Source organism: Ixodes scapularis, unplaced genomic scaffold (genome assembly GCF_016920785.2).
Source record: "Ixodes scapularis isolate PalLabHiFi unplaced genomic scaffold, ASM1692078v2 PGA_scaffold3__209_contigs__length_174095766, whole genome shotgun sequence".
Taxonomy (NCBI): domain Eukaryota; kingdom Metazoa; phylum Arthropoda; class Arachnida; order Ixodida; family Ixodidae; genus Ixodes; species Ixodes scapularis.
The window spans coordinates 92,589,675-92,607,428 of record NW_024609868.1 but is presented as its reverse complement, the minus strand read 5'-3'; the positions used below and the strand labels follow the sequence as shown (position 1 = coordinate 92,607,428).

The window sequence follows — 17,754 nt, the reverse complement described above, 5'->3', positions numbered from 1 at the left end:
TACAGTTGCACCATGCTTAAACAAAAGCCCAGCAGGACTTGTGAAGGATGTTCCCTTGTCCATCTCTAATTGAATTTTAATCTAACTATTTTATGAAATCTGGTCTCAGAAAGTCATATTCTGCCATTGGGTGGCAAGTAAAAACAGATTCAGCATAAAACATAACCTATAGGACTCCCAGCTATACTTAATTGAGGTAATATAAATCTCCTTGTTATTTGCAAATATCCCTCAATCTCAAATTTAAAGAAAAATAAAATAAAATAAAAAATAATGAGTGCAGGTTGTCCAGACATCTCTGCATAACATATACTCTTGCATCAAAACTTGGCAATAATCTAGATATCGACATTCACAAGATTTCTATTTATTTATATTCACTCTTTGCCGCACAAGTTAAAACGTGGTGGCACCAGTGTGCAAATATCCCCCAACCACTTCCGGTTCTCAACTAGACAGCAGGTTTTGCAGTCTTTATGAAAGCAAATATAGAAGCTATCCCCTGGGAATGGTCACTTATAGCACCTCTAGACTTAATTCACTCTTATGATAAAAGAATGATCAGCAAAAAAATTAAGAAATATATGTGAACCAGAAGTGTGCCAGGGCTACCCAATGAATGGTGCCACCGAGTTTGTTGCCAAACAAAAAAAGAATACATATCAGGCACGCACATGCACCATCCAGCTTTGAAAGTGTGCTTTTCTCCCAAGCATATGTGACTGCAATATTCATACTTTCGAAGTGTTGAATGCGGCAGATTACTCTCGTTGAGTGCGCTTCTTACCTAAAACCTGTGCGCTGCGGAGAGGCAACACCCGTGGTGCTTGCTTCCATGGGTGTAGCTTCTCCGCAGTGCATTGGTGCTCGGTAAGAAGCGTGCTCAACGGGGCCAGTCAGCCACGGTCAACAGCTCAAAAATTATGAATATCGCAGTTCAGCTTGAAGTGAATATAAAAAAACACATTATAAGAAACTACTGTTAAAAATATTACAATTCACACACTGCTTTACCTTCTTTCCTTCAGGTACTATCCTAAAATACCAAGCATCTAGCCATTCCACACTAAGCGCCCATCCCTAAATGTTGTAACATCTGAAAAAATATGCGCAGTACAATATAGATAAAATTTGTGACCTAACAAGCGCTCATCCCCCACTTTCTTGCAGCTGTCTCCAAATTTTGAGTGGGTGCTTCATCGGTAGTTTACGGCAGTAAAAGAATGCACTTATGCTATTTTTTTAGGGCTAAGAGTCAAAGCAATCAACAAACGAGAAGTACAATGTCATTCAATAGTAAGTGAAGCTGAAATATGTGTACACACATTTAAACACATTTAAACAAACTGTGAGGGACTGACAAAAGAAGTTGTGTTTTACAGCTCACTTCATTCTATACTTTTTGTGGGAAACTTTGAACATATGAAGCTGAAATATGTGTACAGTATATGCATAAGCAGTTTTGAAAAATGAATTGTGCCAATTCTTAAATAGAAATCTCTCATAAATTTGAAGTTGGACATTTCTTGAGATATATTAACACCAAAGCTTTACATGCCACAAAATTGACTCCCATAGGTGCCATGCAATATTTATGTATCACTTGAAACTTAAACTGCATGAGTGGACTTCAGTTCTCTTGAAACTCCTTTGCAGAAGCTAGGGCAACAGGAGCCTCAGAAGCTAAACATAACATAATAATTTACACTTTGCGACTGTTCAGTGGTTGTGCCAACACATACAAGCCATTAAGAATAAGATGGGAAAATTTTCATAAAAGAGAGGCATTCATTACAAAGGCATTTGAAAATCTGTAAATGTGGTAAACATTTATGTATTTCCTAGACTTTTCATGTGTCAACAGTGAACTTGAAATCACCTTGACTGTCTCATTGGCACAACAAGTTAATGACCATTAAAGAAAAAAAAAACGGTCTCAGCAAAATTGCAGTTGCCAATTTGACTATATCTTCCAACAGACTTGCATGGCCAAATAAATTTTTTTAGCTGATGCAGCTTACAAGGTCTATGCTGGAGTAACAGGTGATATAGCAAATCATGTCACTTTTATACAAACTCTCAGGCTACAGCCAGTGACAGAATGAGAAGGGTAGAGAGATCTTTCAGTCGCCCCACCTCCAGCACGAGTGTCTTACCTTCGAAGGCACTTTGGAATCTCGTGAGCTTGAGCCTGCATGCAAAGCCAAAGCACATTGGAAGGCAACAAGCATGTGCCAGAGGCCGGGCATCCGAAACAAACGCCTTGCCGTTCTCATCCTGTCGACTACCGTCGCGCGACTCAACGAGACTCAACTGAAAGAGGCCTACCCCCAACTTAGAGAAGACCTTCCTGAGCTCGCGGGGTGTCAACCGGTACTCATCCAGGCCATCATTCCACCGGATTCGCTCCAACACTTCCAGGTCACCTCCGACCAGCCAGTCACCACTCTCGTTGATCATCTGCGAGAGAAACAGGGGATTAAAATGTGAGGACAGTGAATTACCTCGACTTTGATTACGCTTTTTTACTTTGATGCAGAGAAATAATTATATTACGAGGACGGTTATTACCAACAGCACATGAGCCCAAATCTCCTTACGGCCTATGGTTTGGTATAGTTAGTGGTGACCAGGCGACCAACTCTGGTGGTAGCCAAGGTCACATGTACCATTTTGGCTATGTGACTGTACGTTTCATTGCATATTTTCAAAAATTTTCTAGACCTTACTATTTTAACAACTATGTGAAAAAACTACACAGTGCCCCACTCCATGTCCCCTGTTCTTCTCTGCTATTCATTCCATTATCTGTTCAGTCCGACACACAGTCGTCGTTTGACATCTGCTACCCTAGACCGAGGGTTCTTTTAAATGTTGAAGAACCGCTATCCACTTTGATATATAGCTGGGAACCTTTCTTGGTCCTGGCATTCATGCAATAAAGTAATGTGGAAGATTATGGACCTCGCGTAAGAAAAAATACACATACTGGGGAGTGCTTGGCTTATAGTTATGCATTCAAGGGTGGCTCAGATCTCCATAAAAAAGCACTTAAACTGCAAAATCTTTATGTAGAGAAAGGGACAGTCAAGGAAGCTTGGGAGCTTGAGGAACCGACGACGGTACTTTGAAGAACCCCCGTGTTCCTCGCAACCCCGCAGTGTACAGCAGCACCAAGGTGTCCTCACAAGAGAATGCTTGCTCAGTCTTTAGTTGTGCAATGCGGGAGTGGCAGGTCACACCTTGATGTAGGGATGTCCCGGGGTGCTAGTCCCAAACTGTCGAGAGCAGCGCTCCTCCTTGCGGTGCGGGAAGAACTCCGGCTGCCGCAGAATGGCGTACACCTTGCCGTTCCATCTGAGGGCGATGGACTCCGCGTCCTCGAGGCGCTCCTTGTCTTGCGTCGTCGCGGGCAGCACGATGGGAATCGACTGGTTCGTCACCCCTCCTGCCGTGGAAAAAGTAAAACGGGGGCGGACAGCACGTTAATTTGAGGTGCTGGATATGCGTTTGCTTTATAACAGTATTGCCCCTAGATTGCTCGGATCTTCTGTGGCGATCGCAAATCGGGAAACGTTTTGGAACCTGGCCGATCCTGTGACTGCCACAGAAGATCGTAACCATTTAAGGATATTGTTTTGATTTTATTACTTGAGAATGCTTCATCTCCCTGCTCAGGTTAGTTAATTGCTTTATAACAGTATACGCTCTAAACACCTCTATAAATTAAAAAAAAAATTAAGCATTGGAGCCACAGAAATTTACCTTTATCCAACGGATAAAGTTGGTATACAGTTCTTGCGTGGCATCCCCAACCTGTTGCAGTTTCGCATGGTTACCCACATGGTTCCTGCCCTTGTGTAGCAAAGTAACTATCGCTTTACAAGTCTCCTCTCCGGCAACAGTGGTAGACTGTCAGGCTCAGAATCTTTGGGCCCTAGGTTTGATTCTCGTTGAGATACGTCCGGAATTCCATTCTTTCTTCTAAATTTATCCCTATTTATTCTGAATTATGTTATCTTTTATATACTTAGCGAGGACCAAAATCAATTTTGGTCCTTTATAAGCGAGAGTTTTCTTGGCTGCTGATTGGATGTGACATCGCATCTTTTTGCTGTCTGAGCATTATCGAACCATGAACAATTTTTTATCCCTTCATGAGTAAACGATTGATCAACAGTTTGGTGAGAACCTTTCACCTATGAATAAATGATGAAGGCGGTCTTATGGACAAAGATGTGCTTCTCGGGTGTGCTCCTTTATTTACTGGTATTAAATGTCAGTTTGTATACAGCAGCACAATAACTCAACATTCAAAAAGAAAGCACGGGGGTCGACTGCTCCCTTTGGAAAATAGAAGACGTTTACAATTTAGTCTCTGTTCGACCACTTCAGTGCGGCACTCAAGTCGTAGGAGAAAAACCACCCGTCTTTGGTCCCGTTAGCAGAAAACGCATACGCGCATGTTTTCTTTAGTTTCGTCGGCAAATGATGCTTCACAGCAGACAGATCACCGTTCTTTGCTCACATTAGCGGACGAGTCGTCTGCTAACGCAAGCAAATATCTTCACTCCACGAGAGCCTGCTCAGACTTTGCTCACTCTCTCTCTCTCTCTCTCTCTCACACAGCTACCAAAATCGGACCCTTGGTCCCTCAGGGCTCCTTCGACGGATGCATTTTGGGTGCTCTCTGGTTACGCACTAGTCCCACTTGAGCGACACATGGCAGCAACCGAAATTGACCAGTTGCAAGCATGTGCAGCATGGATGCAACAATATCACCATCAGGCTTACAATTATTACACACACCACAGCACACTATAACAAACAACACTCACACCTTACACACGAAGAATAAAGCGAAATTCAAACAAACCGCACTGACTGACAACTCTTTTTATATAACTTTGTCTTCTTCAACCTCTAGCTCCACCGAATTTCCCAAATCACGCCCACCGATCTCCTAGATGCCTAAAAATGTTTTCTCTTTTTCTGTCAGGTGTAAAGATGGTGTACTTATACAGTTGTTATAGTTCCTGGCGATATGTTCTGCTTCGATAATTTCTCGAGTTAATTGGTTTCTGTTCCTACCTAAAATTGTACAGTATGGCAGGTGAACGTCGCACCCACAATCCCGGCAGTGTATGCCTAGATGCCCTGAGTTGGCTCTGGAGCTGTTGTTGTTGTGTTCCCGGAGGCTATCATTAAGGCATCGTCCGGTCTGACCTATGTATACTTTCCCGCACGAAAGGGGAATTGAGTACACCACTTCATCGGCACACTCAACGAACCTGTTCTGATGGTTTTTGGTGCATCATACTGTTCGGTGGAAATCAGGTGAATTGACTTGTTTACACAAGTTGCCAAGCTTATTGGGAGCAGTAAAGACGACCAATTAACTCGAGAAATTATCGAAGCAGAACATATCGCCAGGAACTATAACAACTGTATAAGTACACCATCTTTACACCTGACAGATAAAGAGAAAACATTTTTAGGCATCTAGGAGATCGGTGCGCGTGATTTGGGAAATTCGGTGGAGCTAGAGGTTGAAGAAGACAAAGTTATATAAAAAGAGTTGTCAGTCAGCGTGGTTTGTTTGAATTTCGCTTTATTCTTCGTGTGTAAGGTGTGAGTGTTGTTTGTTATAGTGCACTGTGGTGTGTGTAATCATGTGCAACCAACTCGCCCAAGCTGCTAAGTTAACAAGGCTTACAATGTTTCAGTGCTCGTGAAGCAAGAACGAGCAAATGCAGGCCTGCCAGAGATACCTTCGCGTGAATGCTGCACGTGCTCAAGGTTGGTCAATGTCGGCTGTTGCTGTTTGTCGCTCCAGTGGGAATACAATTTCAGAGCAGGGGAATGCCCATATCTCCTGTTTATAGCCAAGCAACCCCTCCTGGTCTCACCACTTATGCATTAAAGTGCAAAATAAGCCTACAGACCCTGTAAAAAAATATTGCGGGTACTAGGGAATGTTTGCCACATAGTTATGCAGATCGAGCAAGGGCAACTTCGCCTACCCTCGAGGTGGCAGCCGAAGTGCTGGCTCTGGAGGTACTCGGACTCTCGCATGAAGCCCGTCAGGGGCGTGGCCCAGCCTTCGGAGAGCACCTGCACCCACTGCAGGTCCAGGTCCGTGATGTCCAGGGTGGGGAGGCCGGCCGCCTCCTCCACCACCAGGGGCAGGTGCTCAGGGCACACAAACAGCTCCTTCACACAGTCCACCACGCTGCCAGGGATCACCCCCTGGCGGAAAAAACCGAGGCAACATGCAACATTAGGACACCCGCCGAACCTTCACGATACGACATAGCATCTCCTCCGATTTTCCAAAATCTGTTCCCAGGCCGACTTAGAGAATCGTCCTCTGCCAGGCAGAAAACTGGCTCCCAGTTTCCTTTTCTCCACTTCCTCTTGCACTCCTCTCTTCCCCTCTCTCCACAGGAGCAAGGGTTTCCTCCTTTCTGGCTGCTTGTCGGCCAGAAAGGAGGACACTACTGCATGAATAGGCAGTCCGTTTCTTAAAGTTCCGTCGGCCATTGGTATAAATATACCAATGGCCGACGGAATACGGGTATAAATACTTAGGAATATGAACCTATATTTTTTTTAGTGGCCGGATTACAGGTGCAAAGAAGCTTTTTTTTTTTTTTGCGCAACTGCGAATTGAAATATTGTTGGGCTAAAACATTTATTTTACAAAAACATTGACACTATTCATACACATATCACATTGGTTCTCCTTTCCTATCACTGTTTGTCAAAAGAAACACCATACACACTGCCGAAGCTGTTTTAGTTAAAACAGAACTGATGCTTGCCTATTCGAAAACAACTTTTTTTAACGCTTCACTCGCATAATTTTGCACGCTTACAACATGCTGCCACCACCGAGCTACATATCGCCGACAGAGTGTAACGACACTGCTGGCCAACAAAACTTTAGTAAAAAAGAAAGTGCTTGGCTTAGACATAGGTACTATTAAATGCAGTAAAAGTGACAGCATTTGATTGGCTTTTGAATTAGCAGCACTTTCTATCGGGATTTAAGGGGGAACACTACTCCGGAAGGCTAACTTTTGAACCGTTTGTCTTATTTGCATGAAATTTCTAGGTTGTACTCATAGCTCTGGACAAGGATGCCCTGGAAACTTTCAACCCTATAAATTTATCCCACGATGAGTTACATAAAAGTCCATAATAAAAAAGTGTATCTGCTGAGGAAAGCTATCGTTTAGAAAGGGTAATGAAAATGGCCAGTTTTTTTGCTGGAACATACAGCAGAATACTTGCTTCAGACGACTATGAAAAGAAATTTCAAAAATTATAAAATTTATTCAGAAAAAAAATATGGAAAAAAAAAATTTTTTTTTGGTGTACATTTGATTAAAAGAAATATAAACTTTTTATAACAAAAAGAGCAGAAAAATGCAGAAAGTAAGTTCACAGTCGTGTTCTCCAGAAAATTTCGATATAGAAAAACCAAAATATATCTGCACGCACAATTTGATTTTGAAATTATAGCTTCCCTGAACTGATATTTGACACTGAAAAGTGAACCTGAGATAAATGCACTTGAAGTTCCATGATGACGTTCTAAAAATATATTTTTGCGTCTTAAATGTCAAATTCTTTCCACCATTGTAGGTGATGTCTTCTTCAAACGTCTTCTGATATACTGACATTGCTTTCAGCTATTTTCACTTGTGAATGACGAGTGCTGCGCAGTGCAGCACACCTCACCAACATATAAAAAATAATTTTTTGTGACATTGTTTGTTAGTGCACATTGACAAGGTTTTGTGAGAGTGTTCTTTGTCATCCATACATGCCAAAACTTTGAAAGTTCTAAATATGCATTTTGTTAAAAAAAGGTGCAATTCAACGTAGTGTCCCCCCTTAATAACGGAAACATTTCTCAACTGAATTCAGCAGGGAGATTGTGACGTCACATCATGTGACACCGACGTCAACACCATGACGTCAAACTACCAAGTTAACTCGAGGAATTGATCTCGTGCGACCTAATGTCATCTGATGGCAGGTCACATGACATTGCGCCCTCATGCAATCAGACCAAGATGAGTAAGAGAGGCCCATGGGGGGTTCCGATATGAAACCACCACTTTTATATCGTATAAATGGTGGATAATGCCAACGTATAGCATGCTTTGGTCCAGCTGTCATTGCTCCATGTGGCCGAGGAAGGAATGTATGCACCTATGCGAGACTGGTTCTCCGACCATTTCTGCGCTGCTTTGCTAGCTATGCGCTGCTGATACTGCAAAGGCCGCTCACCCTTTCCCTGAGAAGCTGCACCACGTGCTGCACGCAGTCCTTGATAGTGTCCTTGCCGGCCTTGATCAGGAGGTCTGGGCAGGCAGGGGCCTCGTACGGCATGTCAATACCCGTGAACCCTGCAGTAAAGAAGGGCCTCCGTGTGTGACAGACGACCTGAACAGCTACCAAACTTGGCTCGTAAATTTAAAGGCCCGTTCACACTCTTGCGACTTCTTAAAACTGGGTTCCTTAAAACCTGCTACAACGAGAAGACACACTGGTGCCACCTATTGGGTAGCAGTGTAAACTTGGCGGTCCGGCATATTTTCTATTGCTGTTGCGCATATTATCCTTTCTTTCTTGGCTCGAAAAACTTTTGTCAACGTTATGAACGAGCCTTTCTTATAGGTATTACACACATTTGACCTCTGAAATCCCGCAAAACCTTTGCTCTTGTGAAATGCCGTTCCAGGGTCACCGCATAGTTGGCGCCAGTGTGCCGGAGTGTTCTCTTGTCCCAAGAAACTTTAAGAGGTTTTAACAAGTCTCGTCTCTCCCTGTCGTACTCGGTTGCAAGAGTGTAAACGGGCCTTAACTGTGCCTAGCACAAATGCATTCGTGAGAGAAATGACTTAAATTGCCTGGCTTTAGGCTCTAGAAGACTTTCTGGATTTATTGTCATGCTCATGAAATGCGCACAAAATATTTGACTCTAATAAGGTTAATAAAGGTGCCCCTTCGATCTAACGCCCAAATGTCCCACATGTAGAATGCATTTTAGCGTTATTCAAACAAAGCTGCATAACTTTGGTTAGTTTATTTTTTTATATCCTAACATCAATCATGTCTTGGTCATTCAATTTCTACTCTAGCGCTAAGCTCATCGTTGTATTGCTTGATCTATGAAATCTCTTCATATTCATTTTGAAGTTTTGGGTATTAGCAGTATGTCGTTGGTGAATTTTTATATGAACTGTTCGCTTCTTATTCTTTTTGCTTTTGTACATGTTACTATCATGACTATTCCTCCCTTTTTGCTCTCCCCCCCTCATGTAACGCATAATGAGATACCTTCGAGGTAAATAAATTAAATGAAATGAACTTATGGATGTACATATGTGAACATGGGGAGTGCGGCAGCGGGACAATAGGTCACGCGACCCACAATGCAAAGTCATGATGTCGCATGATGTCACGGTGTCAATAACATTATTAGATTTAGTAACGTTGGTGTCAAACCATTCTGAAAAGAATTCCTTAGATTAATAAGTTCGAAAATTATTGAAATTCTTAGCATAAGAAGTTCAAAAGTTCGAAAAGCTTCGAACTTCTTAAGTGCAAGAAGTTCGAAAATCATCAAATTTTTTAGTCTATCAAGTTCGAAAGTTCGACAAGCATCGAATTTTGCAGTGTAACAAGTTCGAAATTTCGTAAAGTGTCGAACTTCTTAGTTTAATAAGTTCGAAAATTCGAATTTCTCGATATGGAGAGTTAGAAAGTTTGAAATCTTTCGAACCGCTTGATTCGATCATCGAACCTTCGATTTGGAAAAAGTTTGCGGCATCCCTAGAATTTAGCCTTGTAGCCAGGTTGAGCTTTCTTCTTTTATGACAGTAGGGTTCTAGCTTGCCTCTGATCTGGCCTGCACGGGCCTTCTTGTAGAGGCCCTTGACGTCCCTCTTCTCGCAGACTTCCAGCGGCGTGTCAACAAAGCACTCTATGAAGACCAGACCCGCTTGTTCGTGAATCTCCCTTGCCATGGTGCGGTCCTGCAAGGATACAAAGAGTTCAAATCAGTCATTGGGCCTCACAGTGCCGCAAACAGCCAGGCTGCCTTCCTCCACAAATATGGCAGAGCTTCAAAGGATTGGGGCATTCTCATTTCTGTACCAGGTGTCTTTTTACAACAGGGAATTTGTTTCCGCGACAGGAGTGTCGTAGTGACAGGTACAATCTTTGGCATACTGCGACAAAAAAAAGTTTTTATTTTATTTTTCAAATTTTTTTTTATGACAGATAGGTTTTTGTAACAATACTTTCTTTGCAACGCACAGTTTCATGAGAGAGGGGTCAAACCTAGCCTAAAACACCGAGCGAGTGCCCACCCAAGATTTGAAGATAATCTAAAAAAAAACTGGGGGATGGGTGCATGTTAGGTCCGAGCGCCAAAATGCAGAAAGCGTGTGTGATAAGGTAAACTTCACCGTTTTGCGCCGGCATGATTGGAAAAACTGCTGACGTGGAGAAGAATCAATTGACTGAGTAGGCACAGAAGTCTGGGGTGGGTGCATGACATATCTGTCGCCTAATTTTCTTATGTTTCATAAGTAGCAGGTGGGCGCTTACTGCAACATGGATGGACACTTGGGAGTTTATAGTAGTGGATTCGGTCCATGGTAGCTTAGTTCCGACACAAAGACGATTTAAAAGTGAGACTTAGATGAGACAGCCTTGCACAAGCTTGCTTTGTTTGGAGCAGACAGTTTTTGTGAACAATGAGAAATTAGCGCGAAAGCTTCGTGAACCATCGTTTGGCTGCGTCAGCATTATACACAAGACATGACCAATAATTAAAAATCCTGTGAACTATTATCAATCCCTAATAGCATCCCAAATGTTTTCAGCTAAAGACGGAAAAACAAGGAAAGGTATTTTAGCTGCAAAAAATAAAAACATTGACAAACACCTGTGCCATTATGCACCTGTTAGGGCTGCGAGTGCCTGCAAAAATTCTCGACTTCATTTTTAAGTGGGTAATATGAAGACTGTGCAGTTGGAAAACAACAACCAAACACAGTAATTAGAGCTTTCTGTATTCTGAGTTAATTTCTCACAATATTCGGAGAGAGATTTTCCGAGCTAGTTCTTTATGACAAATGCGGAATTTACCTTATTGTGCTTGGTGCACAGGGTGAAATTTCGGTAGAAAAAGAAAACTCTTTCCTTAGATAGGTTGCACCTCATGCATAAGTCCGCACGCTTAGTAGTTAGTACATAAATCTTCTCATACATAGCACACCTTGACAAATGCCTGCTGTGTTAGTTCACAAAAAGGCTTATATTACATATAAATAATCAACATATTCTTTCATTCACAAAATTTGCCATGTCTCATCACCTAGACAAAAAAAAAAAGTCTGGTATAGTGGATAGTTTGCACCGCATAAAATTTCAACTTTTAAACATGTATAGTTTGCGGACTATAGTACGGAAAATACAGCATTAGATATCATATCTTAAATAACCTGAACAGTAGCTTCCAAAATGCACCTTCTTTGATTAGCTTGTCATGATCCAGAAATAAAACATTGACTGATTTGCAGTCTGGAACAGACGTCAATTATTCGAGGTTAGAAAAAAGACTGGAGTGGTCTCTCCACGGGACGGATGGCCCAATACTTGATGTGATGCATCCTAACTCTTTTGTTGTTGTTATGATACTGAATATTGGAGCTTTTTTTTTTTTAGAAATCCAAACTGCTGACAATTTTACTGGTGAGTGTTTTTAACAAGCTTATAGATTCTATCCAAAAACTTAAAATCTAGTATAAAAAAATTTAGCAGTAAAAGCTCTTTTGTACAGAACTACATTAGTATGCTATGCAGTTAGACCAAGCTATGTTTATAAACTAAATTTGTTCTATTCATTAAAAAGTGTCATAAAACATTACGAGAACAAAAAACAAAAGGTCTGACCAGCTAATTTAGGACTCTCAAAAACAAGGCCCACATATTGCGCACATTTCTACCTTGAGAATATAAGACATACTAACAATACAAAAGCAGCCCTGCAACTTGAAAAAATGCAATGAAGCATAAAATAGAAAAAAAATTTTGAAAATGTTATGCCACAAATTACAATGCCTGTATCTGATGCGATGTAAAGTCATTTATGTTCAAAGTGCTACAGGTGTTTTATAGGCCTGGCTGCCACAGCTGGGTAAAGACGGCAGCCAAGTGTGCAAAATGCCACGAGGTCTGCTGGAAATGCCGGGAGACATCCAGCGAAGTTATAAACCTCTCAAACAGGGAAAATGTCTCCAGCACATCAACGAACAAATAAAAATTTGTGCAAATTGTCAAATTACACAATGCCAGAGATTGAAATGGCTTTTGAACGGTTTATGTTTCTTGGCATATTTCTTTGTCTGTGCATTAGCCATTGAAATATATGTCTTCGCTAGAAGGAATACCGGTCCCCACAAAATGAGCCTATGAGGTGCTGATACGAATGAACATGTGAAGTTTGCATCGGTGCGCCGATACAAACGTGCGCAGTCAAATCGGCCTTAAAAATATTAATCCTGCCACTCGTCTCTACTAGGCTGACGTGAGAAGAACCAAATAAGCGTGTCATTTCAAGTCAGACTACCCACAATGGTGTTGCCATAAACAGTACACTGTCGCTGGGTAAAACTACTGTGTGTAGCTTCCTCTATTAGAGCTATTCATCAAAATTAAGTTGCCTGGAATGTGTCTTCGATAGGTGTGCTTAGCGCCCCATCCTGCGCATGCTTTAAACGTGGTCTCCAAGTGGCAACGAATTGTGTCGCAAGAGCAGGTTAGGCGTGTCATGCTGTCGGATGTTGCGATCCAGGTGGTTGGTCGTAGGAACTCCAGTAAAAAGTAGGAGGGAATGCAAGTGTCGCTGCCACTCCAGCATCCCATCTCCTGGGCCAGGTTGCTAATCAATGTGGCTGTCTGGGCCAGCAGATAAAATATCTGCAATAAGGGATTTTCAGATCACGTGACCAGCTCCGTGGGGGAGAAAGTACCTAGCGTTCTGGCCGATTCCGCTCAACAAACATGTGCCTTGCCAGTCATTCTTTAAATCTCCCTTAAAAAACAATGAAAAAAAAAAAATTTTTTAAAACAAGCTGGTTGGGACATGCTGGTAAAAAAAAATGTTACGTGAAAAAAAAAAAAAAGAAAAATAGAGCATTATTGGTTGCACGAGATTTATATTATTTGCATCTGAATTATGCACGCAAGGTCCACGACGTCACAGAATGGTCATACACTCTTTCCCCCTCAATGAGATGGTCACACTCTCTCTCTACCTCAACGTAAGCGAACCAAGGTGATCCACTACCAAGAGGTGAGGCGTACCTCTCCTCCCTGTGCCCGAAATGCAGAGAAAGAAAACAAGTGGAAAGGAGGTGACTACCAACAAAATTACGTCTCACGCCAACAATATTGCTCTAAAATTTGTTGTTTTCTTTTTCTTTTTTGCGTTAAATTTTATTTTTAGATTTGCGTGTTTCAAACAATTTGTTTAAAAAAAATCTTTTTTTTTTCTTTCGTGGCTTTATAAGGGAAGACCCTGGTCATGAACATTTTTCTGTCATTTCTGATCTAATTTATATTAAATTTCCACATCTATATAAAGCCCAGCAAAGCACAAACATAAGCTTCAATTTTTTTCATCTATTGTAGTTGTCAAGAAAACTTCCAACTATGACGAATGTTTCTATTCAACTCCCTTTTACAATACCCCCATCAAAAAAGATGGCACAAAGTTCCACAAACAGAAGAAAGTGTGACAAACATATTGTTATACTTTTAGCACCATTCTAAAAAAAAGTTATTGCAAGTTGAAATTTTTTTGCTGATAAACATAGACGTGTCATTGAAGTCTTTGCCAGTTAGAAAACTTTGTAGTTAACATTTTCCAGGAATAGTAGTCTCGTTGCACTTTCTGATATGTGATGCATTCAATCCTTAAAAAAGTATTCAGGTCCAAGTTCTAGATGCAAAGATACTGGGGCAAAACTGTGTTGGGATGAAAAAACAAATTCTGAGGTAACAGGAAAAGCTTTTCAAAACATGCTTACAAACAGCCTGGATATAAAATCTTTGAATCCATGTAACTATATAAAAATGTGCACTTTCTGACAATACACATTGTTTGCAACTTGAATTAAAAATTTTTTTTTTATAAAAAAATAACTTTCTTATTAATTTTTAGTATTTCTAGACCACAGCCTCCCCTTAACAAGACCTCCCCCAGAAATAATGTCACATGCCACTTCCAAAGTAGACAAATAGGAATTCCGGAAGCCATTTGTCTGTAACACTAGACACCCTTAGTGTTTTGTCCTTAGACATCCAGTTATTTGACCACAAAGTCCCTCTCTCAGCCATTTCACCTGCTGATTCATATAACCGCAGAGATCAACACACCGCTGGAGAGCGACCTACAAGAGAACAAGGGTCTGCCATATCCAGTTTTGCTGCTGTGTCTCCGTCAGAAAATACACGTGTGCGACATCATCGGGTGTAAATTGAGGGATCACCAATGAAAGCGTAGTAAGCACAGCAGTCGGAGAAGCGTTTCGGGCACCGCACTAAAACCGCCTGGGGCGACCCCAACTCACCCCCGCCTCACCTTTGCATAGGGACTGATGAAGCTGGTGAGGCAGACCACTCCGGAGTCGGCGAAGAGCTTGGCAACCTCGGCCACTCGCCGAATGTTCTCTTCCCGGTCTTGCGACGAGAAGCCCAGGTTCTTGTTCAAGCCGTGCCTAATGTTGTCTCCGTCGAGCGCATAGGCTGGGATGCCGTGCATGCAGAGGTACTCCTCCACGCCGAACGACACCGTGGTTTTTCCAGCTCCCGAAAGACCTGTTGTGGAGGTAGATGACGGAACAAACACTGCTGCATCCTCAAAAGTGGACCATGTTGAGCAGCTCCCACGAATTTCTTTCGACCACCACAAATTACTAACAATTAGCTCGCAAAACAGGAAATTAGATAAAAAGTCTTGATACGCCCAGTGTGTTAGCATGGCCACAGTTAGCATCTATAACATGTGCCACTCAATCGCTGCTCTATGGAACCGTTTCTGCAGGAAACGGTTCCACCGAGCCAGCGATTCCCACTTCCGTTCCCGCGGAACAGAAACGGTTTCCACGGGAGTTGAACACAACAAGCAGCTCTCATAAATATGATTTGAGAACAACACATTCGGATTTATTAGTTTGTGGACATGCACAAATAGTGCATCTTGACTCCGAAGTGAATTCGAAACGAATGGTGGTTTTGGCTGAATATTTTCTAATTTAATATTGAATAGTTTAGCAAATCCTTTCACCAGTGCACCATGCTTAAGCAAAAACCCAGCTGAATATGTGAAGGCTGTTCCCAAGCTTACACTTATCTAACTTATATTTATCAACTGTGGCCTCAGAAAGTTCTATGCCTACATCGGGATGGCAAGTAAATGATGCATTTGATATAAAATTAAACCTATAGAGGTGCCCAGCTACACCTAATAGAGTGGAGTTATAAATATTCTTGCTGTATGCAAATATCTTTTCTTTAATCATGAATGATATATGCAGGTTGTCAGGGCACCTCTGCCTAACATATACTTATGCATAATAGCCAGTTTAATTTTGAGGATTTTTCTGTTATGTGAATACATTCACAAAGATTCCATTTCTTTTTAAACACACCAGGCACGTGCGTGCACCATTCCCGTTTGAAAATGTGCCCTCCTAAGCTAGGGTGTATCAAGTCGATGCCGAAAGCTAGCGCTCACAGGGAAAATACAAAGAAATCGTCGAGAACAAAACATCACCGTAGCACAGTCAGCGCCACAAGCACATGCGGGGACATGCTGTTTCATGCGCTTCAGAAAAAAAAAAAAAAAAATAAGCGTTCGGAACAAAATGGCCAGATGTCATCACCCTAAGCAAACCACACATAAAGAAACCCTATCCTAAGCATGTGGCTGCAATATTTGTACTTCTCAAAGTGGTGATTGCGACATTTAGCCCCCCCCCCCCCCCCTCCTTTTTTAAATCCACGCCTGAGCAGATAAGGGGACTATAAAAAAAGGCATTGCATAACACATGCTCCTCTAATTAAAGCTCTTTAGCCCTAGCAGATCCCTTAATGATCTAATGGTCGCAAGGGAGATAAGGTTGGCATCCGATAGTACTGCAGCCGATGCAATCAGAACTGGCACGCAGGATGAGAGAGGGGGGGAGGAGAGAGTGGGATGGGGCTCCGGTTGCAGTAAAGGAAAGAGCCTGTGGAGGTGTCCCTTACAGAAACAAGTCCTGATCAGCATACCGGGCTTGATTTACAGTTACTATCTCCACACCACCCGCCTTAAACACAAATCACTTCTGGTAACCTGACGCCGGCCTTGCAGCAAGTTCACAGTTTCCACAACCATTTGTGCAAATCAATTTCCAAAAATTCCTGCACATTTTGCCTTCCCTTTGGCATGGACACACTGTTTGGTACAAAGCTTAACTTTGCTAAATTTGTAAACAGCACTAAGTTAGGAGTCAATTGTAAGGCATGTGCTTGAAGTATGAATTGTCTAAAACATACCTGAAACACAAAGGGCACACAATAAGATATTTGTGTGACTGAACATATAAAATCTTTTTGACCGAGCAAAAAAAAAAAAAAAATTAAGGAAGTTAGAACAGCCTTTGCTGCTCTTTACATTTGTCTGTCTATTACTAGGAATGGTAGATCATACATGCCATGAAAATAAAAAAAGGAAAAACAAGGAACCCACCCGTGAACCAGATGGTGCAGCCTCTGAAGCCACCCTTCTGGCCCATGATCTGACCACGCTTGTCTCGGCTGACATGGTGCTTCTGGAAGACCACATTGGTGGACTTGTGGTTCTGAAGAAAACAAAAGTAATCACCATCAGTGAGGATTCATACAGAACTTTTAGATGTCATTCCATGTTCAGGGTGCAGCACACCTGATACGGATGTATACAAAGGATGTATCAGCAGAACCTTCCCTCCTAGGAAATTAAGTTCAGATTCCTCCAACATTTGGAACCATTGTATAGCTAATTTTTTCTCCCTTTTGTAGGTAAGTGAAACTAGTGAATTTTTTATTTTTTATTTACCCCTTAACAGTTCTATACTTTGGGAGAATTCCTGCCCTCAACTGCTTAATTGCCTTGCTTCAAGCTATAAGTGAGCCTGGTTCGTCTAAGATGGTTGAGTGCGTGAACCGGGGAAAGCAACCGAGTAATGCACGTCCTGAAAAGTTTGAGGATCGCTCCACGTTGACGAGCTATGCTCGTCCGAAACGGTTAAGGGTGTAAAGAGCTGTGTTCTGCATGCAATTTTGTTGGTGTTATTAACAGTGCAAATGCAAGTACATATAAAACTTCAATCTCTGGTGTTGTATTTGAAACGCTGCTGTTGTATTTCTCAGTGTCCATGATCAACTCTCTCTTGCAAGGACACAACGCATATTTAACCTTTGGAGAGTTTCTCAGTAATGTTGATGAACTGGTCCCACTGTCAGTGACTATTGAGCCAACAGCAACGAGTTTGAGCAAATTGCGAGGATCCAAGGGTGTTGCAAAAGTGCCAAGCGCAACGAGCAAGTGCAACGAGGCAGCAACACTGGGGCACTTGAGAGTGCAATCTGTGCTCCATATATTTTGAAGTGCGCAACAACCTTATTAGTCTGGCAAAGCAA

At 42.0% G+C, this 17,754-nt stretch overlaps 1 protein-coding gene across 2 annotated transcripts in view; it reads right to left on the bottom strand.

The window, feature by feature from the left end:
• LOC8024086 (bifunctional 3'-phosphoadenosine 5'-phosphosulfate synthase) overlaps positions 1 to 17,754 on the bottom strand; it is a 70,359-nt gene that overhangs the window by 7,823 nt on the left and 44,782 nt on the right. For both annotated transcript variants that reach the window (XM_040502073.2, XM_002404280.5), the window contains exons 2-8: positions 16,823 to 16,934; positions 14,672 to 14,907; positions 9,914 to 10,052; positions 8,302 to 8,420; positions 6,024 to 6,249; positions 3,243 to 3,448; positions 2,329 to 2,460 (exon numbers count right to left, since the gene is read on the bottom strand). In XM_040502073.2, coding sequence (XP_040358007.1) covers positions 2,329 to 2,460; positions 3,243 to 3,448; positions 6,024 to 6,249; positions 8,302 to 8,420; positions 9,914 to 10,052; positions 14,672 to 14,907; positions 16,823 to 16,934 — 1,170 coding nt within the window. The remainder of the gene's footprint in view (positions 1 to 2,328; positions 2,461 to 3,242; positions 3,449 to 6,023; positions 6,250 to 8,301; positions 8,421 to 9,913; positions 10,053 to 14,671; positions 14,908 to 16,822; positions 16,935 to 17,754) is intronic.